Genomic DNA, 18,290 nt, shown 5'->3' with positions numbered 1-18,290 from the left:
CCAGGGAGGCAGTGAGGCTTCTAAACTGGTCAGGAACCTTTTGGTGGCAACTGCTGGGAACTGAACTTGAACTAACCTAGGCAGAAGAGTGATTCATTGAGAGAACTGACAATCTGAGCTCCAGGGGTCTGCTGTCCTTCAGAAACAGCTGACTCGGTGCTTGGACACCACCATCAGGACACCTCTCTTGATCCTGTTTCTCTCTATGCTGGCTTCATTTTTCTCTTCTGTGGGTAACTTCTCTGCCTTGGAAAGAGACTTACTGGCCCAGCTGAGGTCAGGTTCCCTCCCCAGGACCTATCACCAGAAGGCAGTAGGACTGCTCTGTTCCTGTCTGCAGCGGCAGCGTCTGACGGAAGGGACATGCTGGACAGACTCGCCGAGAGTTACCCCCCGGGTTTCTGAGCAGAAGGATATGGCCTGATCTGACCTGCATTTGGGGAAGAGTAGGCATTAAAGACAGTTTTTTTCCTTTTATTCATAAAAACAAATTTGCAACAATTTATTAAAAATTGATACCATGCAATAGGGGTACGAGAAACTCCTCATTTACATTTGATTCTGGCAGTTCCAGTCTAATTTAAAGCATTTGTGCACTAACGTTCATTGGAAAACACCTTCAGGCTGAAGCCTCTTAGGAAATGTATGGTGTGTTTGCTGCATATAAAAGAACAGAACCATTTAATAGCTAGAGTCACTTCTGTGGGTCTTGTTATTTGTGGGGAAATTGAAAAAAAATCAGGTGAACCTACAGTATCATTAAGACAGAGAATGTACTGTGTGGGTTAATCTAGAAGACTGTGCACGCTCAGGAGTCACAACGGGTCACGGATGCACACACTCACCTCCGACTGTCCGATACTTTGTTTTTTTTTTCCCTGCTATGCTGGATTAATATTTCTACAGGTATTGTTTTTGTGTGTGTGTGTATACATTATGTACAATGAATTGTCTCTTTCCCCTTGAAAAATTAAATGTGATCCTTTAAATTAAATCTGGTTTGGTAAATCAAGAAAGCAAGTAAATACTGTAATACACAGTGAGTGACAACACCAATTTTTAGTGCCTAAACAGACAGCGACTTCAACTTGACCTGTGATGTGTTAACATTTTTTTTCCCCCTAAAAGCTACGTTCCTCCATAACCTCTCTTTGGGGGAGGGGAGGGGAATGCTATGCTACGTGAAATAGGGTGTTTTGAAATGTTGGCGATGGTTGAGATTCCCATGGGCCCTTTCGTCAAAGCCTGGTGGTGACAGCGCTGTATTCCTGACTTCAGTGGTCTGGGAGATTATTGCCTGCCTGTTGAAGCTGCCATTAGGTTTCTTTAGGGAGTTGAGCGACTGCTCAGTTGTGCAGACGTCCCGGACATTGTCATTCAGGCCTTTCTTCAGCAGAGAATGAACCTGTCTAGGAATGTCACAAAAGTCATCGGGAGCCCCTCTCCAGCTGGGTGGATCCTGGCAGAGGGCTGTGCTGGGTGCTTCTCTGGGCCGCAGCCCTGACTGTCCTGAGGGCTGAAGGTCATGGTCATCCTGATACCTCACGGGTCAGGGCCGCTTCACTGATCGGTAGGAAGCTTTTCTGGACAAGATCATGTTTTGATCCTCAGAGCGACCCTGTGAGGTAGGCAGGACGGGTGTTATTTCAACCCCAGTTTGTTTGTGAGGGGAAACAGGCTCAGAGAGACACAAGAGACCTGCCCAAGGTCATGGAAGGAGTTAGCAGTGGAGCAAGGGCCTGAACCCAGGTCTATCTCACTCCCAGGCCGGTGCTCTTTGGGGTTCCTTTAAAAGGGAAGAGTGATTTTATGAATGAGAATCAGTATGCTGATTGATCATCCCCCACCCCCCCAAACAAGGGCAGAGCCCACCAGCTTGTCCGGATGAAGGCCACCTTCTGGAAGGGAAGGGAAGCACTCAGCTAACAACACTCTCCCCGTGACTACAGGGATGTTCTCTAGCAGATGCCCCTGATTCACTTTGGTCAGAAACAAAGTCAGTGGAAAAAAACAAAACAAAACCCCAGCCAGCCCTTGGGCCCTGATGAGAGAGGTTAAAGTGCACAATCTTTCTTTATCGTGTTTGCTGGGAACGGACATTCTGTGATTAGCTCAGGTGCTCCCCTTATTATGGGGAGCACCTGATAGGAACACAAAGACATGGCCGACTGTGGGTGAATGCTGCAGAGTGTCTGCAGTGACGTGCCCTAAATCCCCACGGTCCCGGAATGGGTGTTATTGTGTTAATGTGTGAGTCAGCCTACTCCGGTACCCCAGCCCTCGGCCCACAGAGCTGTGCCCGGCCCCCCTTCCCGCAAGACTCCCTGTGCCAGGAAGGCTGGGGTTGGCTGGACTGGCCGCTGGAGGCCTGGCTGCCCTGCCTGCCTCCTTCCCCAGGGGGAGAAGGGCTGGCCTGGGGGGCCACAGCCAGTGGCGTGTGTGGAGAGGCAGAGGCGGTTTCTCCAGAAGCCTTCGCCTCTTCTCAAGGCTGCTCAGGGCCACTCCGTGACTTCTAGCTGGAGTTCTAGTGACTTTCTCCTTGTCTAGGATTTTTTTTTTTTTTTTTTTTGCAAAGTTTCAAATATCCTAGCTCCTCTTCCTTTGCAGACATGAAGGAAGAGGTCATTTCCATTCCTCTTCTTTGTGAAAGAATAAAAACTTCACAAATAAGGCGCGAGGTCAGGTGCCAAGTGCCCCCATCCTGTGTACCGCGTGCCATCTGAGCAGTCCCACAAGGCCAGCCGTGGCGCCAGCTTCTCCACAGCCAGAGCTGACAGTGCTCCTGCAGCAGCTGCTTCTGCTCTGTGTGGTTCTGTCCTGGGGGAGGCCCTGGCCCCAGGCCTCCCACCCTCACAGGCCCGAGACCATAACTCGGAAAGAGGGTGGCACATGTCTGTGACGGGGGCTGGCGGTGGGGCTGACGCAGGGGCTGACACAGCTGGCGTCCACGCCTCCAATGGACGGGAGGTAGGCGTGGTGGAGGATGGGGAGCTGGAGGGACAGCCGGCGCTGGATGCTGCGGCAGGGAGAGAAAGAAGGGAGGAGTGTTAGTGAACACTGGCTGGTTGTGCTCACCAGGAAGGCCCCTGGACTCGCTTGGGCCAAGAGGCTGATGTTAGGAGTGCAGTTCTCTCTCAGTCCAGGGTCTGACCTTCCTGTCATCCAGTCACTTACCTATCTGGCAGGTGTTTAATGCAGGCCTACCTGTGCCAACTGCTGCCCAGCAATAACCACGGTGACAGTAAGCAGGGAGGAGGCAGGCTTCTTGAGCTTCCAGTGCTTCCTAAGAACAAGACTTTGCCCTTTGAACAGGGCTTTGCTGCAAACACAGACAGTTCTCTACTCTTGCAAGTCTGCAAATGGACTTGGCTTTGGGTTCCATCCCTGAAAGGCTTCTCAGCTGCTCTGTCCTTGCTCATTGGCGCCCCTGATGCTGGCCAATTCCAAAAGGTTCCTTCCTGGTCTGTGGCTTCTTTGGTGACTAGTGTACTCTTTCCAACACTGGAATGGGGCATTCAGGGCTCCCCAAGATCTGCTTCTTGCCAGGTTCTCCAGGTGAAACTTCTACCTGCTCCCACCAAAAATTTTACCCTCTTGTGGCTAGTTTCCCCTAAAACCCTGCTGATGGTCAGTCTCCCAAGCCTCTGCACATGCTGTTTCCCCAGCCTAGAAAGCTCTTCCTCTGCTTTCCCTCTAAGGTCCAGTTTAAATGTCATCTGTTTTGTACTACCCTCTCCCCTTCCCCCCAGAAAATGAGCTCTTTCCTCCTCTGAGCCCCCAGAACCCTTGGCAAATTCCAAGAAATGCAGTCAAAAAAATAAACCTGGGGCTGGGTAAGCAGGCTGACAGAGGAGGAGTGGAGACTCCCTGCTCACTGCCTGCCCTTCTGCCTGCCTTCTCATTAGTCCTCATGGCCAGTAGGCAGCAGAGTCACCTCAGCTGTTGTGAAGCCTGCTTTGGGGGGTGTGCACGGGCCACTGATGCCCTGCTCTGCTGCGTCTTGTACAATGCTCCACGGCATCTGGGAAGCTGCATTCCCTGAACTCTTAGGCCTCCTTGTGTCCCACAGGCCACTCAGGTGGGAAAATCCCTAGACCTTCACAGAAGCCACTAGGCAAAAGAAGTACTGCTATTCCCATGATAAAGATGAGGAAAGGGTACAGAAACAACCAGAACCGGGGAAGGTGGGGCTTCTTCTGTTGAAAAGACAGTGCTTTATGGGGCGGTAAATCAACTCATAGGGGCACCTGGTGTGTAGGCAGGGTGTTGGTGGGGTTCTGAGATGCATGGAGCCAGAGGCAGTGCTACCCCCGCTCCCTAAGGAGCTGCTGGCCAGAATGGTGTCTCCCAAGTGCTCATGAGAGATTAGTGTGTTGGAGACCTCATTTTGAAATTCACGTTGAATTTGTATAATGTCATCAGTATGGGCAAGAGTCCAGGAAAGTGGGGCGCTGGAGAATGACCCTGACCTGGGAAAGGGTGTTGTGCCTGAGCATCCTGAGCAGCATGGGATCTGTGTGTTGCTGTCGGAGCCACGCGCTCTGCTGTCTGCTAGGATCCTGTTTGCTGTTTCATTAATTTAGTGCTGGAAGCTGTGTTCAATCCAAGGGACATCGGAAGGACTTACAGCTTACCTTCAAGGTGCTTGCACTCTAGTGCATGGAACCCGTAGGTAGATCACTGATGAATGCCATGTAACCATCAGTGATTACACTGGACCTGTCAGCTTCAAGGCCTTGGAGCTAAGTGGGTTGAGAGGCTCTTAACTCTGTGACTACATGGCCCCAAATGACACTGCAGTTGGTGAATGGGCTCCTTTTGCTGGCTCCTCCCCCCGTGTTGTCACTTCCTATGGAACAAGTTTCAGGGTTGACATTTCTAATTGCTGCTTCTAATCTGCCGTAAACTGGGAAGAACTAAAAATTACCAGTGGGGACAAAGCTGCCAGAGATGTCCAGGGCTTTGCTTAGACGTCACATTCTCACTGAGGCTGCTCTGACTTCCCTGTGTAAAATTATACTGTCTTAATTTTTCTCCAAAGCACCTATCATTTACATACAGGGGTTTGCTTTTTTGTTAAGTTATTGTCTTGCCAGATAGAAGGTAAACTCCATGAAGGGAAGGATTTTTATTTGTTTTCTTCACTTCTGTGCTTGATACATAGAGGTCTCAGTAAATTAGTGTTAAGTAAATGTATTCATTTTACATGTAACAAAGGCTGTGTGCCTGCTCAGTTGGTTCAGTTATGTCCCACTCTTTGTGACCCCATGAACTGTAGCCCGGCCAGGCTCCTCAGTCCATGGGATTCTCCAGGCAAGTATACTGGAGTGGGTTGCCATTTCCTTCTCCAGGGGATCTTCCTGACCCAGGGATTAAACCCATGTCTTCTGCATTGCAGGTAGAGTCTCCTGCTGAGCCATCTGGGAAGCCCAACAAAGGAAGAGAACATGGGATTTGACATTGGACAGACCCAAGTTCAAACCCTATCCCTTGCATTTGGCAACTGGTAAGCTTTGGCAAGTCACCTCGCTTCTTTGAGTATTAGTCTTCTTATCTGTAAAATAAGCATTGTAATTTGATCTGTATCATGAAATTACCACAGAGTTCAAATAAAGTAATGCATGTGAAAACATGGTGCCAATTGTAAACTCTTGTGCAGTACTCTGGCAGTAATTCCAAAGGAGAAGGTACTTACTGTTCTGGGGAGTTTATATCTTCTATAGGATCTTTGCATGTTCGAGAGGGCTCTGTTGTGTTCCACTGTAGCTGGGGATTTTGATCGAGGTGATTTTTTAAAATGGCCTTTCCCCCATCTGAATGCAGAACAACAATATTGCAATAATTCTATTAATTAAAAAAAATCAACAATGTATCCATTTTTAGGATACTGCCCAAGAAGGGAGAATGCAGAAGAGCCCACCTCCCCTGAGTTCTCTAAGCCCTGGGCCCTGAGCTGCTCTCTTGAGCCCAAGACAGGGAGCCTAGAAGCTCCCATCCAGGGATGGACACGGCATGCTGGAGAGGTGGATGGTGTGCCCTGGGACCTCCTTTTCTATAAGAAAAAAGGGAATCAAGTTGACCAATGTAGGTAACATAAGTTAGTAATGAGAGGTTCTAATATGAAGGTTCTCTTCTTGAGTGTGGTAGGGATGTAATGACAAAGAGAAAAGAACTCCAAGACTGCCACAGACTGAAAAGAATAATAATAGTGAACTGTTGGTGGGAGTATAAACGGTCATCATCTTTCTGGGAGGTACTGTCAATAAGTATCAAACACTTGAAAAAGTATGTTTCTTTTACTCAGAATTTCCACTTTGAGAAACTATCTCAAAGAAATAGTTAACAATCTGTGTGACGATATATACAAGATGTTTAAATCACCATCCTTTACAATATCAGAAAGTTGGAACTAACCCAAATTTGTGCAGTAAGAAGGGATTTGTTATTTACTAATATGTACAAATGGGGCCTCCAAAGAAATACTGTGTAGCCACAAAACATGATGCTCTCAACCTTCTTTGTACTTCAGAACCACCTGGAAAGAACTAAAGAAATATAAAAACATGATCTTGACCTGAGAGATCTGGATTCATTTGGTTTGGAAAAGAGCTTGGGTGTTTTCCTTTTCTGCTGCAGGGGGCAACCTTATATGTATGTCATTTTGCATCCACGTGAACACAGTCAGTCCTCTTCATTCACGGATTCGGTATTTGTGAACCTGCTGACATCTGTTTGTAACCCCAGAGGTGAGTACCCATGATGCTTTCACTGTCATTTGATAGCACACACACAGCATCAAAAATCTGAGTCACTCTCCCAGCTGAGGTTGAACAAGGCTCTGCCTTCTTGTTTTAGCTCTCATGGTATAAGTATGCTTATTGTGGTCTCTGAAGTACCACACTGTTCACAGTTCTGGGTGTTGTGGTGGTGATTATTTCTCTGTTTAGAATGGCCCCGTTGCCTAATGCTGAAGTACTGTCCAGTGTTCTGGTCAGCCTTTTCATTTGTGGATTCTCTGTTTTATATCAAACTGAAAAGATTCCCCTTCCCCTGCTGAGATTACAAAAGAAACTCTCCTATGGTTTCTTCTGCTACATTCATGGTGTCACTTTCTTATATTTAAATCTTCTATCCATCTGGAATTTATTTTGGGGTAAGTTGTGAGGTAAGGATCTAACTTTATTCTTTTCCAGGTGGCTACCCACTTATCCCAATGAAATGTATTGAATAATTCATTTTTCTCCACTAATTTGAAGTGCCCAATTTCCTTGTTACTTATCTCAGTCTAAACTTTTAACAATTGACCCTCAATATATAAGAATTTTATAATATTGTTTATAAAATAAAATAATCATTACTTACATAATAAAAAACTAAAGATTTTTCATTGACTTAAACAAACTGATTTTATAAAATTAATGACTATATGCTAATGACAGGATGCAAAGAATAGAGAAGTATATGAAATGAAATTAATTTTCTCACCCACTGTCCTCACATACTGTCCCTTTCACACAGGTGGATACTGTTAACAATCTGGTGTTTGTTCTACCAAATCTTGCTTAAAAAATGCACTCATACAAACACATATACATACATGTGTGTGCATTTGTGTATATCTTAATTCTGGTCTTCACTGAACTTTTCTTAGAGATCATTCCATATCTGCACAAATAGATTTTTGTTGTTTGGTTACTGAGTCATATCCGACTCTGCAACACCATGGACTATATAGGCTGCCAGGCTCTTCTGTCCATGGGGTTCTCCAGGCAAGAATACTGGAGTGGGTTGCCATTTCCTTTTCCAGGGGATCTTCCTGACCCAAGGTTCAAACCCACATCTCCTGCATTGGCAGGAGCCACCTGGGAAGCCCTGCACAAATGGATACACCTCACTTTTTAACAGCTGTATCGTGTGCCTTGTTTGGGCTGTATCATAATCAATAAAACCACCCCAAATGACAAACAGGTAAGTTAGCTCCAGCTTTTCTTGCCTGCAGGTAGTGTTACGATAGCACTGTGCTCTCGGTGAAGTTCCCCAGGTTGAGGATGTCGTTGAGATCTTGGTAGTGGTTCTGTTTAATGCAGGTGGTCTTTTCTGTGTCTACACCTTTGACCATGTGTGACTGTTTCCAAGTGGCACCTCTTGCTAGGGGAATTGCTAGTGAATGAGCTTAACACCGGACCTTTAGAGAGTGCCAGACCAACTTCCAAAACATTGCAGGAAAATGTCCATTTCTGTATGCTCTTAGCAACACTGGTGATCTTTTAAAAACTTTTGCCTAAATGAAGGCAAAAAATGGACTGTTGTTCTTCAAGTGGTTGGTGGGATTGAGCATCATGTTATCTTATAGAATATCCCTTTCCGTACATTAATGAGGTGTGTTTGAAACTGTAACGTTGGAAGAAGTATGAGTACATTACTCACTAAGAACAGTATGCACCCAATCAGAACACTGGGAATACTGGCCATGCTGTGGACACGTGGAGCTGAAGCCTAGGGGCCTGAGGAACAGAAGCACTGTGCATAGGGGGATCCCCAGGTGGGACTCCAAACACTGAACTGTGCTCAGAAGTCATGGGTTTCAGACACTCAAGCTTGGCTTGTGGGACTTCAGACCTGCCCCGCACTGCCCCTCTCAGCCTCAGGGTCTTCATCTGTAAAATATCTCATACCCAGGGTCCCGCCTCCTCCTACCTGTGCTCTCGGTGAAGTTCCCCAGGTTGAGGATGTCGTTGAGCTCTTGGTAGTGGTTCTGTTTAATGTAGGTAGTCTTTTCTGGTGTGTCCTGCAGCTGCATGGTGACCTCTTCCAAGTCTTTGTCCAGCTAGAAGACACAGGCTCCAGCTGAGTGAAAGCTCCTGCCCTGGCCCCAAGTAGGAAACTGAGTTTTCCCAACTCATTGCTATAATCTGGGGGCTCACAAATCTCTAAGAACTCCTGTCAGAGAACGTCTTGACTTGGGCGTCGCTGGACCCCATAGCCTGGGCCAGGTGGGCCCTAAACTCCTGTCAGATTCTGTCTAGTTTATGTCCCCCTAGTTCTTGTTGCAGCCATAGTGACAGGAGACGGGGCTGCACCATCAGGACGAGGCGATGCTCTGGGGGGATGCGGTGGGCAGTGGCATCCTGGAGAGCTCCTGCACAAGGCAGAGGGCTCGAGTGGGAGGACGGGGCCCCGACGACCAGCCCTGTGGGAGGTACCTCTGTGATCTTCATTCGCAGGCGATGGTTTTCTGACTGCAGGCCCTCTAGGCGGGATGTGCTTGCTTGGTTCACGCTGGTGACTGAGGTGGAGGTTTTAGAATCTTCTTTCTTCTGATTCTGAGTGAACTGGAATCGTCTGTTCTGAGTTGCTGCATCTGGGTTTGTTCTCAGAGTGATGAGCTGAAAAGACAAAGGAGGGCTGAAAAGAGGACTCTGGGGTCCATACTTCCCCCATGTCCATCCAGCTGCTTCCAGGGGTCCTGTGCTGGAGGCAACATGGGACCCTGGGAACCACAGAGTCTGGCAGTCTGGAGCCCAGGCTCAGGCTTTCTCTGTCCTTTTGTGTGTGCACTTGGGCAGGCCCTTCCTCTTGCTGAGTCTTGGGTTTTTTCCTTGCTCCTAGATGTCTGGTCTCCTGACCCTGATTCCATGAGAGTCCCAGCCATCCTGCAGAACCCACCCAATGCCCCTTAGCCTCACTCCAACTGAGCCTCATACTGCCTTAGGCCTTACTCCACACAGAAAATAAAAACAGTTGTAGGCAACAGCTGTGAAGACAGTGTGCAAGCTTGTGCTTGTTAGAACCATGGCCACAGCCTCTGTGCACCAGGACCTCGTGGTTCAGAGGCAAGGAGCAGGGATGGAGAAGGGATCTTCACCAGGCCACAGTGCTCACCATGCTGCTCTGGGCCTGGGCTCGGATCCCTGGAGGGTCTGTGGAAGGATGGTGAGGATAAAGGAAGTCTAGGGAGAAGGAATGGCAAAGGCAAACACAGGGAGGCCTGGGGCTCAGGGTGCTGACAGAAGGGCAGCTCTATGGTGGACAGAGTTCTTTGGGAGAGACAAAGAGATCCGATGGTCCTGGAAGGCAGTCCCATGTTGGGGACTCGATCCTGGAGCCAGGAATGCAGTGAAGAGCTATAGAGGGTGAAAAAGCAGAGTGACCCGATAAGAGCTGGGCTTAGAATCACCTCGCATCTTCTACAGCGTGGAGGGGAAGTCAGAGTGCAGGCAAAGAAGCTGTGGTGTTAACCTGGGGCCTGGGAAACTGTTGACAGCTAAAGGAAGGAGTGTATGCCAGAGACGTTCTAGAACAGAGCTGACACTGCCTTGCCCAGGAGGCCGCAGGACCTGTGGGACCTCCGTGGTCTCTCTCCCCCTTTTCTAAGGCAGATGCCCCCTAACTTGGGTCAGTGGCTTCTCAACTGTTTCTGTTTCCTGCTCCTCTTATTCTTGAAGGTCAGGTTTCCCTCTGCACAGATCAGCCTAGTGCAGGGGTCAAAGCCTTGGGTTCACCTGCCCACTGCTGGATAGGATAATGTTTGGAAAATCTCTCTCAGGTCAGCCCTTCAGATGAATGAAAAATATAAGTGGTTATTAAAAATGGCTACTCCTTTTGATCCACTGGTACTACTTCTGTGACTCCACCTTAAGGTTATAATTCAGTTCAGTTCAGTTCAGTCGGAAAATGTATTATGTAGGAAAAAAAGTTCATTTATAATATAAAAATCTGGAAGAAACTGTAATACTCAGCAATAAAGGATCAAGTGGATGAGTAAATTACAGTAACTGCCCTCAATTATGATTATAAACTGTGGGACAGTACAAAGGGCAGAAGTTAAAAAGGCAAACTACAAAGTGTACGATAATTGTAGTTATATCTGAAAAAGCGTCACTGCGTAAACCATTAAAAAAAAAAGACTGTTAATCAGAAATACTAACAGTAAAAAAAAACCAGACCATAATATTGACAGTGATTATTTTAGGGCAGCAGGACTATGTAAGATTTCTGAAAAGTCTGGTTTTGCTTTTCTGCATTTTCCAAACTTTCTGTGATGTGAATTGTGGTCATTATTTTTTTTTTTTAAGTGCATAAAACTTTCAGAAAGTGGAAGAAGCATAGCAATCCCCTTGTGGCGGAGCCAGAGGCCAGAGGCCAGATGCCAGGGTGGCAAGGGCGGGGCTTGGTGGCGGCCGCCCCGTACCTTCGGCACGAACACCAGGCAGAGGGTGATGGTGCTGCAGAAGATGATGACCAGGGCCACGATGCAGAACTGCACGTTTGGCTGGTCCCGGGTCAGGAAGGAGACGGCCGCCCCGATGATGCACATGATCCCCACGTTGTAGACGCTCATCCCGATGTACTTGCTGTCGTTGAGCGCGGGGATGCTGACGTTTCGGGTCTCCCAAGCTAAGAAACAACCGAACAACTGGAACAGTGAACAGAGAGGGGAGATGGCTGTTAGCAGGTGGCGGCACGCGTTCCTGCTCTGAGAAGCTACTGAGCTGAGGGTTTTTCTGTTACTCCTGCCTCCGCTGCAGTGAGGACCAGCGGGATTGCTGCTGGCCAGGTCTTCTGGATCTCCCAGTCTGCCCCCACCTGTGGCCCTGGGTTGAGTCCTGCCTAGGAGATGCAGAGTGGGGTGTTATACTGTCTGTTCTCCTTTTACTTCCACCACTGGTTTACACACAGATTCGCAGGAGGCCACAGTGGGAAGGAATTTCAGACACAGTCTCAACCACATCCCCTCCCTTTACAGAGAGCTGAAAGGCCCAGAAAGGAGGATGGGACTTGCCTAAGGCCACAGAGCAGTGTAGTGACAAAGTGGACTGTGTCTCCAGACATTCAGGCTAGTCTTTCTTCTGTTAAACCAGGCAGAACTCATGTGTCTAGGACTTCTATTATCCTCCAGGGCACCTAGCCACCCACAGTAGTGAGACTCCATTTCCTAGCTGTCCTTGAAGCTAGGTATGGCATATGACGGGGTTCAAGACAGTGCCATGTAGGTAGAAGTGGTGTGTATACGCTCTGGGATGTGTCTTCAGAGGAGAAGGCTGTTCCTCTTCCCTCTTCTTAGTAGATGGAGTGGATGTGATGGCAGGAGCTTGAGCAGTCATCTTAGACCATAAAGTCATCTTAGACCATGATGTGGAAGCTATATGATGAAGGTGAGGGAGACAAGATCCAAAGGGCTCAGCTTCTAGGAGCCTCCACACCTTTTTGCTTACCTGAGAGGGAAATTATCTATTCTTAAACCACTATTATTGTGAGTTCTCTGTCACTTGCAGTTCTGAAAAGTGAAAGTGTTAGTCACTGAGTTCTGTCTGACTCTCTGTGACCCCATGGGCTGTAGCCTTCCAGCCTTCTTTGTCCATGGGCTTCTCCAGGCAAGAATTCTGGGGTGGGTTGCCATTCCCTTCTCCAGGAGATCTTCCCAATCCAGGGATCGCACCCAAGTCTCCTGCATTGCAGGCAGATTCTTTACCATTTGAGCCACCAGGGAAGCCCTCACTTAAAGCTCTATTCCTGACCAGTACATTTCCAACAGAAATGAACAGGATAGAAGTCAAATGTGATCTGGAGTAGGATGTGCTCTGAAGTAGGCTCATCCCAATGTGCTTGCTTTCATTGAGCACGGGGATGCTGATGTTTCAGGTCTCCCAGGCTAAGAAACAACCGAACAACTAGAACAGTGAACAGAAAGGAGAGATGGCCGAGGGTTTAGCCTCCCCTCTGAGGGTTGTCTGAGGGGAGGGCAGGTTGCAGAGAAAGTGCAGATGGGGTGCTGGGCAGAACGCTGATGTGGGCGGGAGAGCTGACCACAGCTGTTGAATGGTGCAGGGGCCTCGGCTGGGGTCCATCCCCTCCAGGCCAGCCTACAAAGGGTTCCTTTCCCTCTGGCTTTATCACTGAAGAAGTCTGGGCATCCAACAGCTGCATGAACTAGTTAACATCATCCCAAGGGCCTACACTATCTCACAGGGCTTCTATCCGGATGAAATGAGAGGATGGATGTGAAGGCATTTCATAAGCTGGTATATCCATTATAAGTTAATAATTATTTTGTCATTTGTATTTTTACAACTGTAGTTGTTTTCCTCTCCTCTAGGTGTGTTATCTCACAGACCGTTTAGTTGTTATTTTTAATTCCAATCAGAATGGGAACCAGAAGCCCAGGAAGCAGATACTGAGAGAGGGAAGGAAGCCACATTGCTGAACGCCTGCTTCATTCTGGTTCCTTCAGTCCTACAGCTGGGTATGGCTATCTGCATCCTAGAGGGGAGGAAGCAGAGGCTGGGCAAGTCTGCAGACCTGCCTGGGTTCTTTTGGCAATGTGTAGCAGGCCTGGATGGGTGTCTGGGTACCTCCTCTCTGCCACAGAGGCAGATGGTGGCTTAACTTTGCTGTGGAAGGATCTGAGGGTGTAGTAGCCACTGCCCTGACCCTGAATGTATTAGGGGCAGGTGTGTTTTGCACAGGATGTGGAGAGAAGATTCAAGGGTCAACCCAGGATACGGTCGGGTGGAACTGCCCTTTCAAGTCCTTCCCAACCTTAAAATTTGACAGTCGTGTGAGGTGGGCTTGGTATGTGATCTTTATATAACAGATGAATGGAGTGGAAAGAGTACTGGGTTTGGAGGTTACCAGGGGGCCGCCAGCAAACCCTTGAACATGTCTGAGCCTGACTTTCTGCGTCTGCAAATGGAGGTGATTCCACCCACCTCCCACGGGATATGAACATGCATTGGATGTCAACAGACTGCTGTCAAGGAGCAGGACAGTGACAGCTGGGAGGCACACTCACAGGTTTGGGGGTTATTCTGCCACTTAACAGCGCAGTGACCTTGGGCAAACGGAGCCTCAACGTCCTCATCAGTGAAATGGGGATATTATTTGTATGTATCTTATATGGTTGCTGTGGGATTGAAGTGGTATGTGCCGGGCACTGAGAATGGCAGAGAGCAAGTGCTCAGTCCTGGGGGTTCTGTTTACTTCTGTGTTCACGGAGACCCCTAGGAGAGGGAGCTCTGCCAGAGAAACATCTCCCCTACTATGCCTGTAGCTCTGCACCTACCATGAGAAGCCCCTTATAGGCATAGACGATGCCAAGCCAGATGGTCATGTGGGTGTTCTCACAGTGCTCCAGGAGAGGCCGGATGGAGATGTCCCGTCCTGCTGGGTCCGGCTGTGTGAAGAGAAAACAAACTCAGGGATGGCACTGGACACCCTCCTAACAGGTAGGTCCCTGTTGCGTAGCCCATTTCCATCCCATGAGCCACACCCAGTGCTAGCATCCAGGAGGCCTTTTGAACTCCATCTCTTGTGTTCCATGGGGCTCAGCCCTCAACCAGCATTGACTGCTTTCTGTTTGTTGGTTGTGATTAGCTCTAAACTTCAGTTATCTGAGTTTTTTATGCCTTTCTGACTTGAATCAGAGCGAAGAGAGTAGGGACTGGGTCACTTCTGAGCCCATAGTACATAGCATAAGACCTGGCCCAGAGCAGGCATCCATCCATAACGTGTTAAAAGAGTGAAAGCAAGAATGAGGCACAGAGCCAGGGTGGGAGGCTTCAGGTTTCTCTGGAATTAATTTGGGTAGTTGGAAATACAGTGTCTGGTGGCTAGTCCAAGCATGGGGCCTGCCAAACCCCTTGAAGGAGATCCTCTTGCCACCACCTCCATGGAGGAAGCAGTGGTAGCAGCCATGTTATGTACCACATGACGCACTCTGGGCCAGAGCTGATTTTAAAAGGGGTAGACCCCTGAACTCAGGCAGCCAGTCCAGAGGCTTGTCAGAGACCTATGCACTTTCCTAGTGCACAGTGCTCTGCCTCAGAGGGGTGGTAGAGAGGATTCAACCCAAGCGTCCTTCTCTGAGCAAAGTGAACTGAGAAACTCCAGGAGAGAATCAGCCAGATGGTGGTAAGAGGAGAAAAATACAACCAGAGAATGAAAAAATATAAACCGTACATATATTTTTAGTGAGCCATTTGAGAGTTAAGTTTCAGACATCATGGCCCTTCTTCATCCCTAAATAGCATGTATTTCCTAAGAACAAAAAGATTCTCTTATATAACCACATACCTACCAAATTCAGGAAATGTAATATTGATACAGTGTATTATCTAGTATACTACCTATTTTTTAATTTTGCTGATTGGTCCAGTAATGTCCTTTTAGGACCCAGTCAAGGACCATGTGTTACATTTACTTATTGTGTCTGTAGTCAGCCTTGGAACCAGCCCTTTCTCCTTCAATCTCAAGACCTCAGGAAGCCTAAAAATAAACCCACATACAACTACAATCCATTAATCTTTGACAAAGGAGGCAAAAATATAGGAAAAGACAGTCTATTCAGCAGTGGTGCTGGGAAGGTTAGCTGTATGTAAAACAATCAAGTTAGAACACACCCTCACACCATGCACACAAAAAAACCAAAATGGCTCAAGACTTAAAACGTAACATACGACACCATAAAACTCGAAGCGAGCATAGGCAAACCATTCTCTGACATAAATCATGTCAATGTTTTCTTAGTCTCTCAAGGCAGTAGAAATGAAAACAAAAATAAACAAGACCTAGTTAAGCTTAAAATCTTTTGCACAGCCAAAGAAGCTATTAAAAAAAAAAAAGCCAGGAAATTTGTGGAGATCCAGTGGTTAAGACTCTGCACTTCACTGCAGGATGCACAGGTTTGATCCTTGGTCAAGATCCTGCATGCCCTGTGGTGCAGGCCAATACCCAAAGAAGCAACAACAAAAACCCCAGAACAGTCTGTGGAATGGGCAAAAATATCTGCAAATGAGGCTACCAACAAGGGCTTAATATCCAAAATATATAAACAGTTCATACATATGATTCAAAAACAACGAAAAACCAAACCGAATCAAAAAATTGGTAGAAGACCTTAATAGACATTTCTCCAAAGAAGACATATAGATGGCCAACAGGCACACGAAAAGATGCTCAACATCACTGATTATTAGAGAAATGCAAATCAGAACTGCAATGCGGTACCACCTTATACTGATCAGTATGACCATCATTAAAAAGTCTACAAATAACAAATGCTGGGGAGAGTGCAGAGAAATGGGAACCCTCCTACACTGGGAATGTGAATTGGTGCATCCACTATGGAAAACGGTATGGTGGTCCCTCAGAAAATTAAAAATAGCATTACTGTATGATCCAACAGTCCCACTCCTGAGCATTCAAAAAGATACATGCACTCATATTCACAGCAGCACTATTCACAATAGCCAAGACATGGAAACAACCTAAATGTCCAATGATGGATGATTGGGTAAAGAAGATACATATATACAGTGGAATATGGATGATTGGATAAAGAAGATACATAGATACAGTGGAATACTACCCATAAAAAAGAAGGAAATAATGCAGCAACATGGATGCAACTAGAAATTATCATTCTTGGTGAAATGAGGCAGAAAGAGAAAGACAAATACCGTATGATATCATTTACATGTGGGATCTAAAATATGGCACAAATGAATGTATCTACAAAACAGACACACAGACATGGAGACCAGACTTACGGCTGCCAAGGAGGAGGGTAGGGGAGAGGGATGGACAGGGAGTTTGGGGCTGGGAGATGCAAACTATTAAATTTAGAATGGATAAACAAGGTCCTGTTGGATAGCACAGAGAACTATATTCCAGTCTTCTAGGATAAACCATAATGGGAAAGAACATTTAAAAAGTATGCATATAACTGAGTCACTTCACTGTACAGCAGAGACTGGCACAGCACCGTAAATAAGCTATACTTCAATATAAAAGAGACCTCAGTCCACGTCAGTCTTTCATATCATTGGCATTTCTGAAGATTCCAGGTTATTCTGTAGAATGTCCTTCCATTTGGGTTTGTCTGAATGTGCTTTCATGACCAAATTCTAGTTATACATTCTTGGCAGGAATCCTAGGTAAGTGATGTTCTCATCGATTTGGTGTTTCACATCAGGGTCACTTTATGACACCTTGTCCCATTCTTGGTGATGTTTGTGATCATTTGGTTAAGATGATGTCTACCAGATCTCTCCACTTCAGAGGTACCTATTTCCCTCTTGTAATTAATAAATAATCTGTGGGAGATACTTTTGAGATTGTGTGAGTATCCTGTTCCCCCACAAACATTAACTCAGTGGTTGCAGCTTCCATTCATGATTCCTATTTTGAGTCATATTACTTTGGTGGCTGCAAAATGGTGATTTTCTAACTATCATTCCACTTAAGTTGGAATATACTGTTAATAAGATATTTGGCAATATACTGTTAATAAGATACTTCCTTTCCTGCCACTCATTCATGTATATCAGTATAGACTTATGCTCTTTTTAGATTCAGTGTCTTATAATCCATTACTGTTATTCATTTGGTTTGAAAATTTCCAGATTTGGCCAGTAGGAAACCCCTTCATGCTGCTTCCTGTGGTTTTTCAACATGTCCTCATAGTTTTTTGGGAGCATGTTCCTACTTCTAGGCACAAGATGTTCCAGGCTCTCCTTGTATTCTCCTTGCTCTAGTCTTGGAATCAGCCATTTTCCTGAGGAGTTCTGGTTCTTTTTAGCAGAGAATAGTATTTAGAAACATATCTGGATACTTGATGTGCTCACTGTTCCTGGGCTATCATTACTTCTACACCCTTTTATCTGTCTTTCTGTCTATCCATCCATCCACCCACCATCACTCTAGCTATCTCTTCATCATCTATCTATAGGTATAAATAAAACCCAATACCACTGCTTCTTGCTTACTCTCCCCCATTCCATATTTGCATTTTTATTCTCCCACAGTGAGATCCCAGGTTTCTAGCTACATCAAGATATTCACCCATTTTCTCAGTTCTATAACAGACACAAAATAGTTTCAAAATTGCTACATCCACACACTACCAATAACAAATTTACTGTGCTAAAGATTTCCCTGTAAATTTGTTTGTCTGAAGCACAGATCCCACTGAGGATATCTCATCAAAGAACTGTGTTCTGGATGTTGCCTTTTAAGGCCCATGATAAAGCCCCACTTCTGAGGGTGAAAAGTACGCACCCCCCCCCCCCAGGGTCAGTCACAAGGAAGAAGGGGCATGTTGGTGGGATTCAGGGATGGGAAAGGTCTTGGTCAGGTGTAGGATGGAAACCCTATTTCTCTTAGCCTTGCTCACTAGATTTGACCTTCAAGGTATGCCATTGTCTGGGTACCTGGGGAAAGATGATGCTCCCACATGGATGCAGGAAGAGCTAGGAGGGATGGGGCCAGTGGACTCAGGCCATTTTGTAACT

At 46.7% G+C, this 18,290-nt stretch overlaps 2 protein-coding genes across 9 annotated transcripts in view; one reads left to right on the top strand and one right to left on the bottom strand.

Annotated features, from left to right (window-relative positions):
* Positions 1–18,290, top strand: part of LOC138433434 (uncharacterized) — a 92,535-nt gene that overhangs the window by 20,608 nt on the left and 53,637 nt on the right. For 4 of the 8 annotated variants that reach the window (XM_069576099.1, XM_069576097.1, XM_069576095.1 and 1 more), the window contains exons 2-5: positions 5,399–5,506; positions 6,637–6,746; positions 13,145–13,243; positions 14,127–14,225. In XM_069576099.1, the coding sequence (XP_069432200.1) occupies positions 5,448–5,506; positions 6,637–6,746; positions 13,145–13,243; positions 14,127–14,225 (367 nt within the window). In that variant the 5' untranslated portion in view covers positions 5,399–5,447. The remainder of the gene's footprint in view (positions 1–5,398; positions 5,507–6,636; positions 6,747–13,144; positions 13,244–14,126; positions 14,226–18,290) is intronic. The other 4 variants (XM_069576101.1, XM_069576100.1, XM_069576102.1 and 1 more) reach the window with 2 other exon arrangements.
* The window catches only part of GABBR2 (gamma-aminobutyric acid type B receptor subunit 2), a 370,642-nt gene continuing 352,810 nt past the window's right edge, over positions 459–18,290 (bottom strand). Inside the window, exons 14-19 of the mRNA XM_069576091.1 lie at positions 14,063–14,173; positions 11,192–11,416; positions 9,204–9,386; positions 8,698–8,827; positions 5,696–5,813; positions 459–3,016 (exon numbers count right to left, since the gene is read on the bottom strand). Of these exons, the coding sequence (XP_069432192.1) occupies positions 2,851–3,016; positions 5,696–5,813; positions 8,698–8,827; positions 9,204–9,386; positions 11,192–11,416; positions 14,063–14,173 (933 nt within the window). The 3' untranslated portion in view covers positions 459–2,850. The remainder of the gene's footprint in view (positions 3,017–5,695; positions 5,814–8,697; positions 8,828–9,203; positions 9,387–11,191; positions 11,417–14,062; positions 14,174–18,290) is intronic.

The sequence above is a fragment of the Ovis canadensis genome, chromosome 2, assembly GCF_042477335.2.
Source record: "Ovis canadensis isolate MfBH-ARS-UI-01 breed Bighorn chromosome 2, ARS-UI_OviCan_v2, whole genome shotgun sequence".
NCBI lineage: Eukaryota > Metazoa > Chordata > Mammalia > Artiodactyla > Bovidae > Ovis > Ovis canadensis.
The sequence above is the reverse complement of the archived record's forward strand: the minus strand, read 5'-3'. Positions and strand labels throughout refer to the sequence as shown.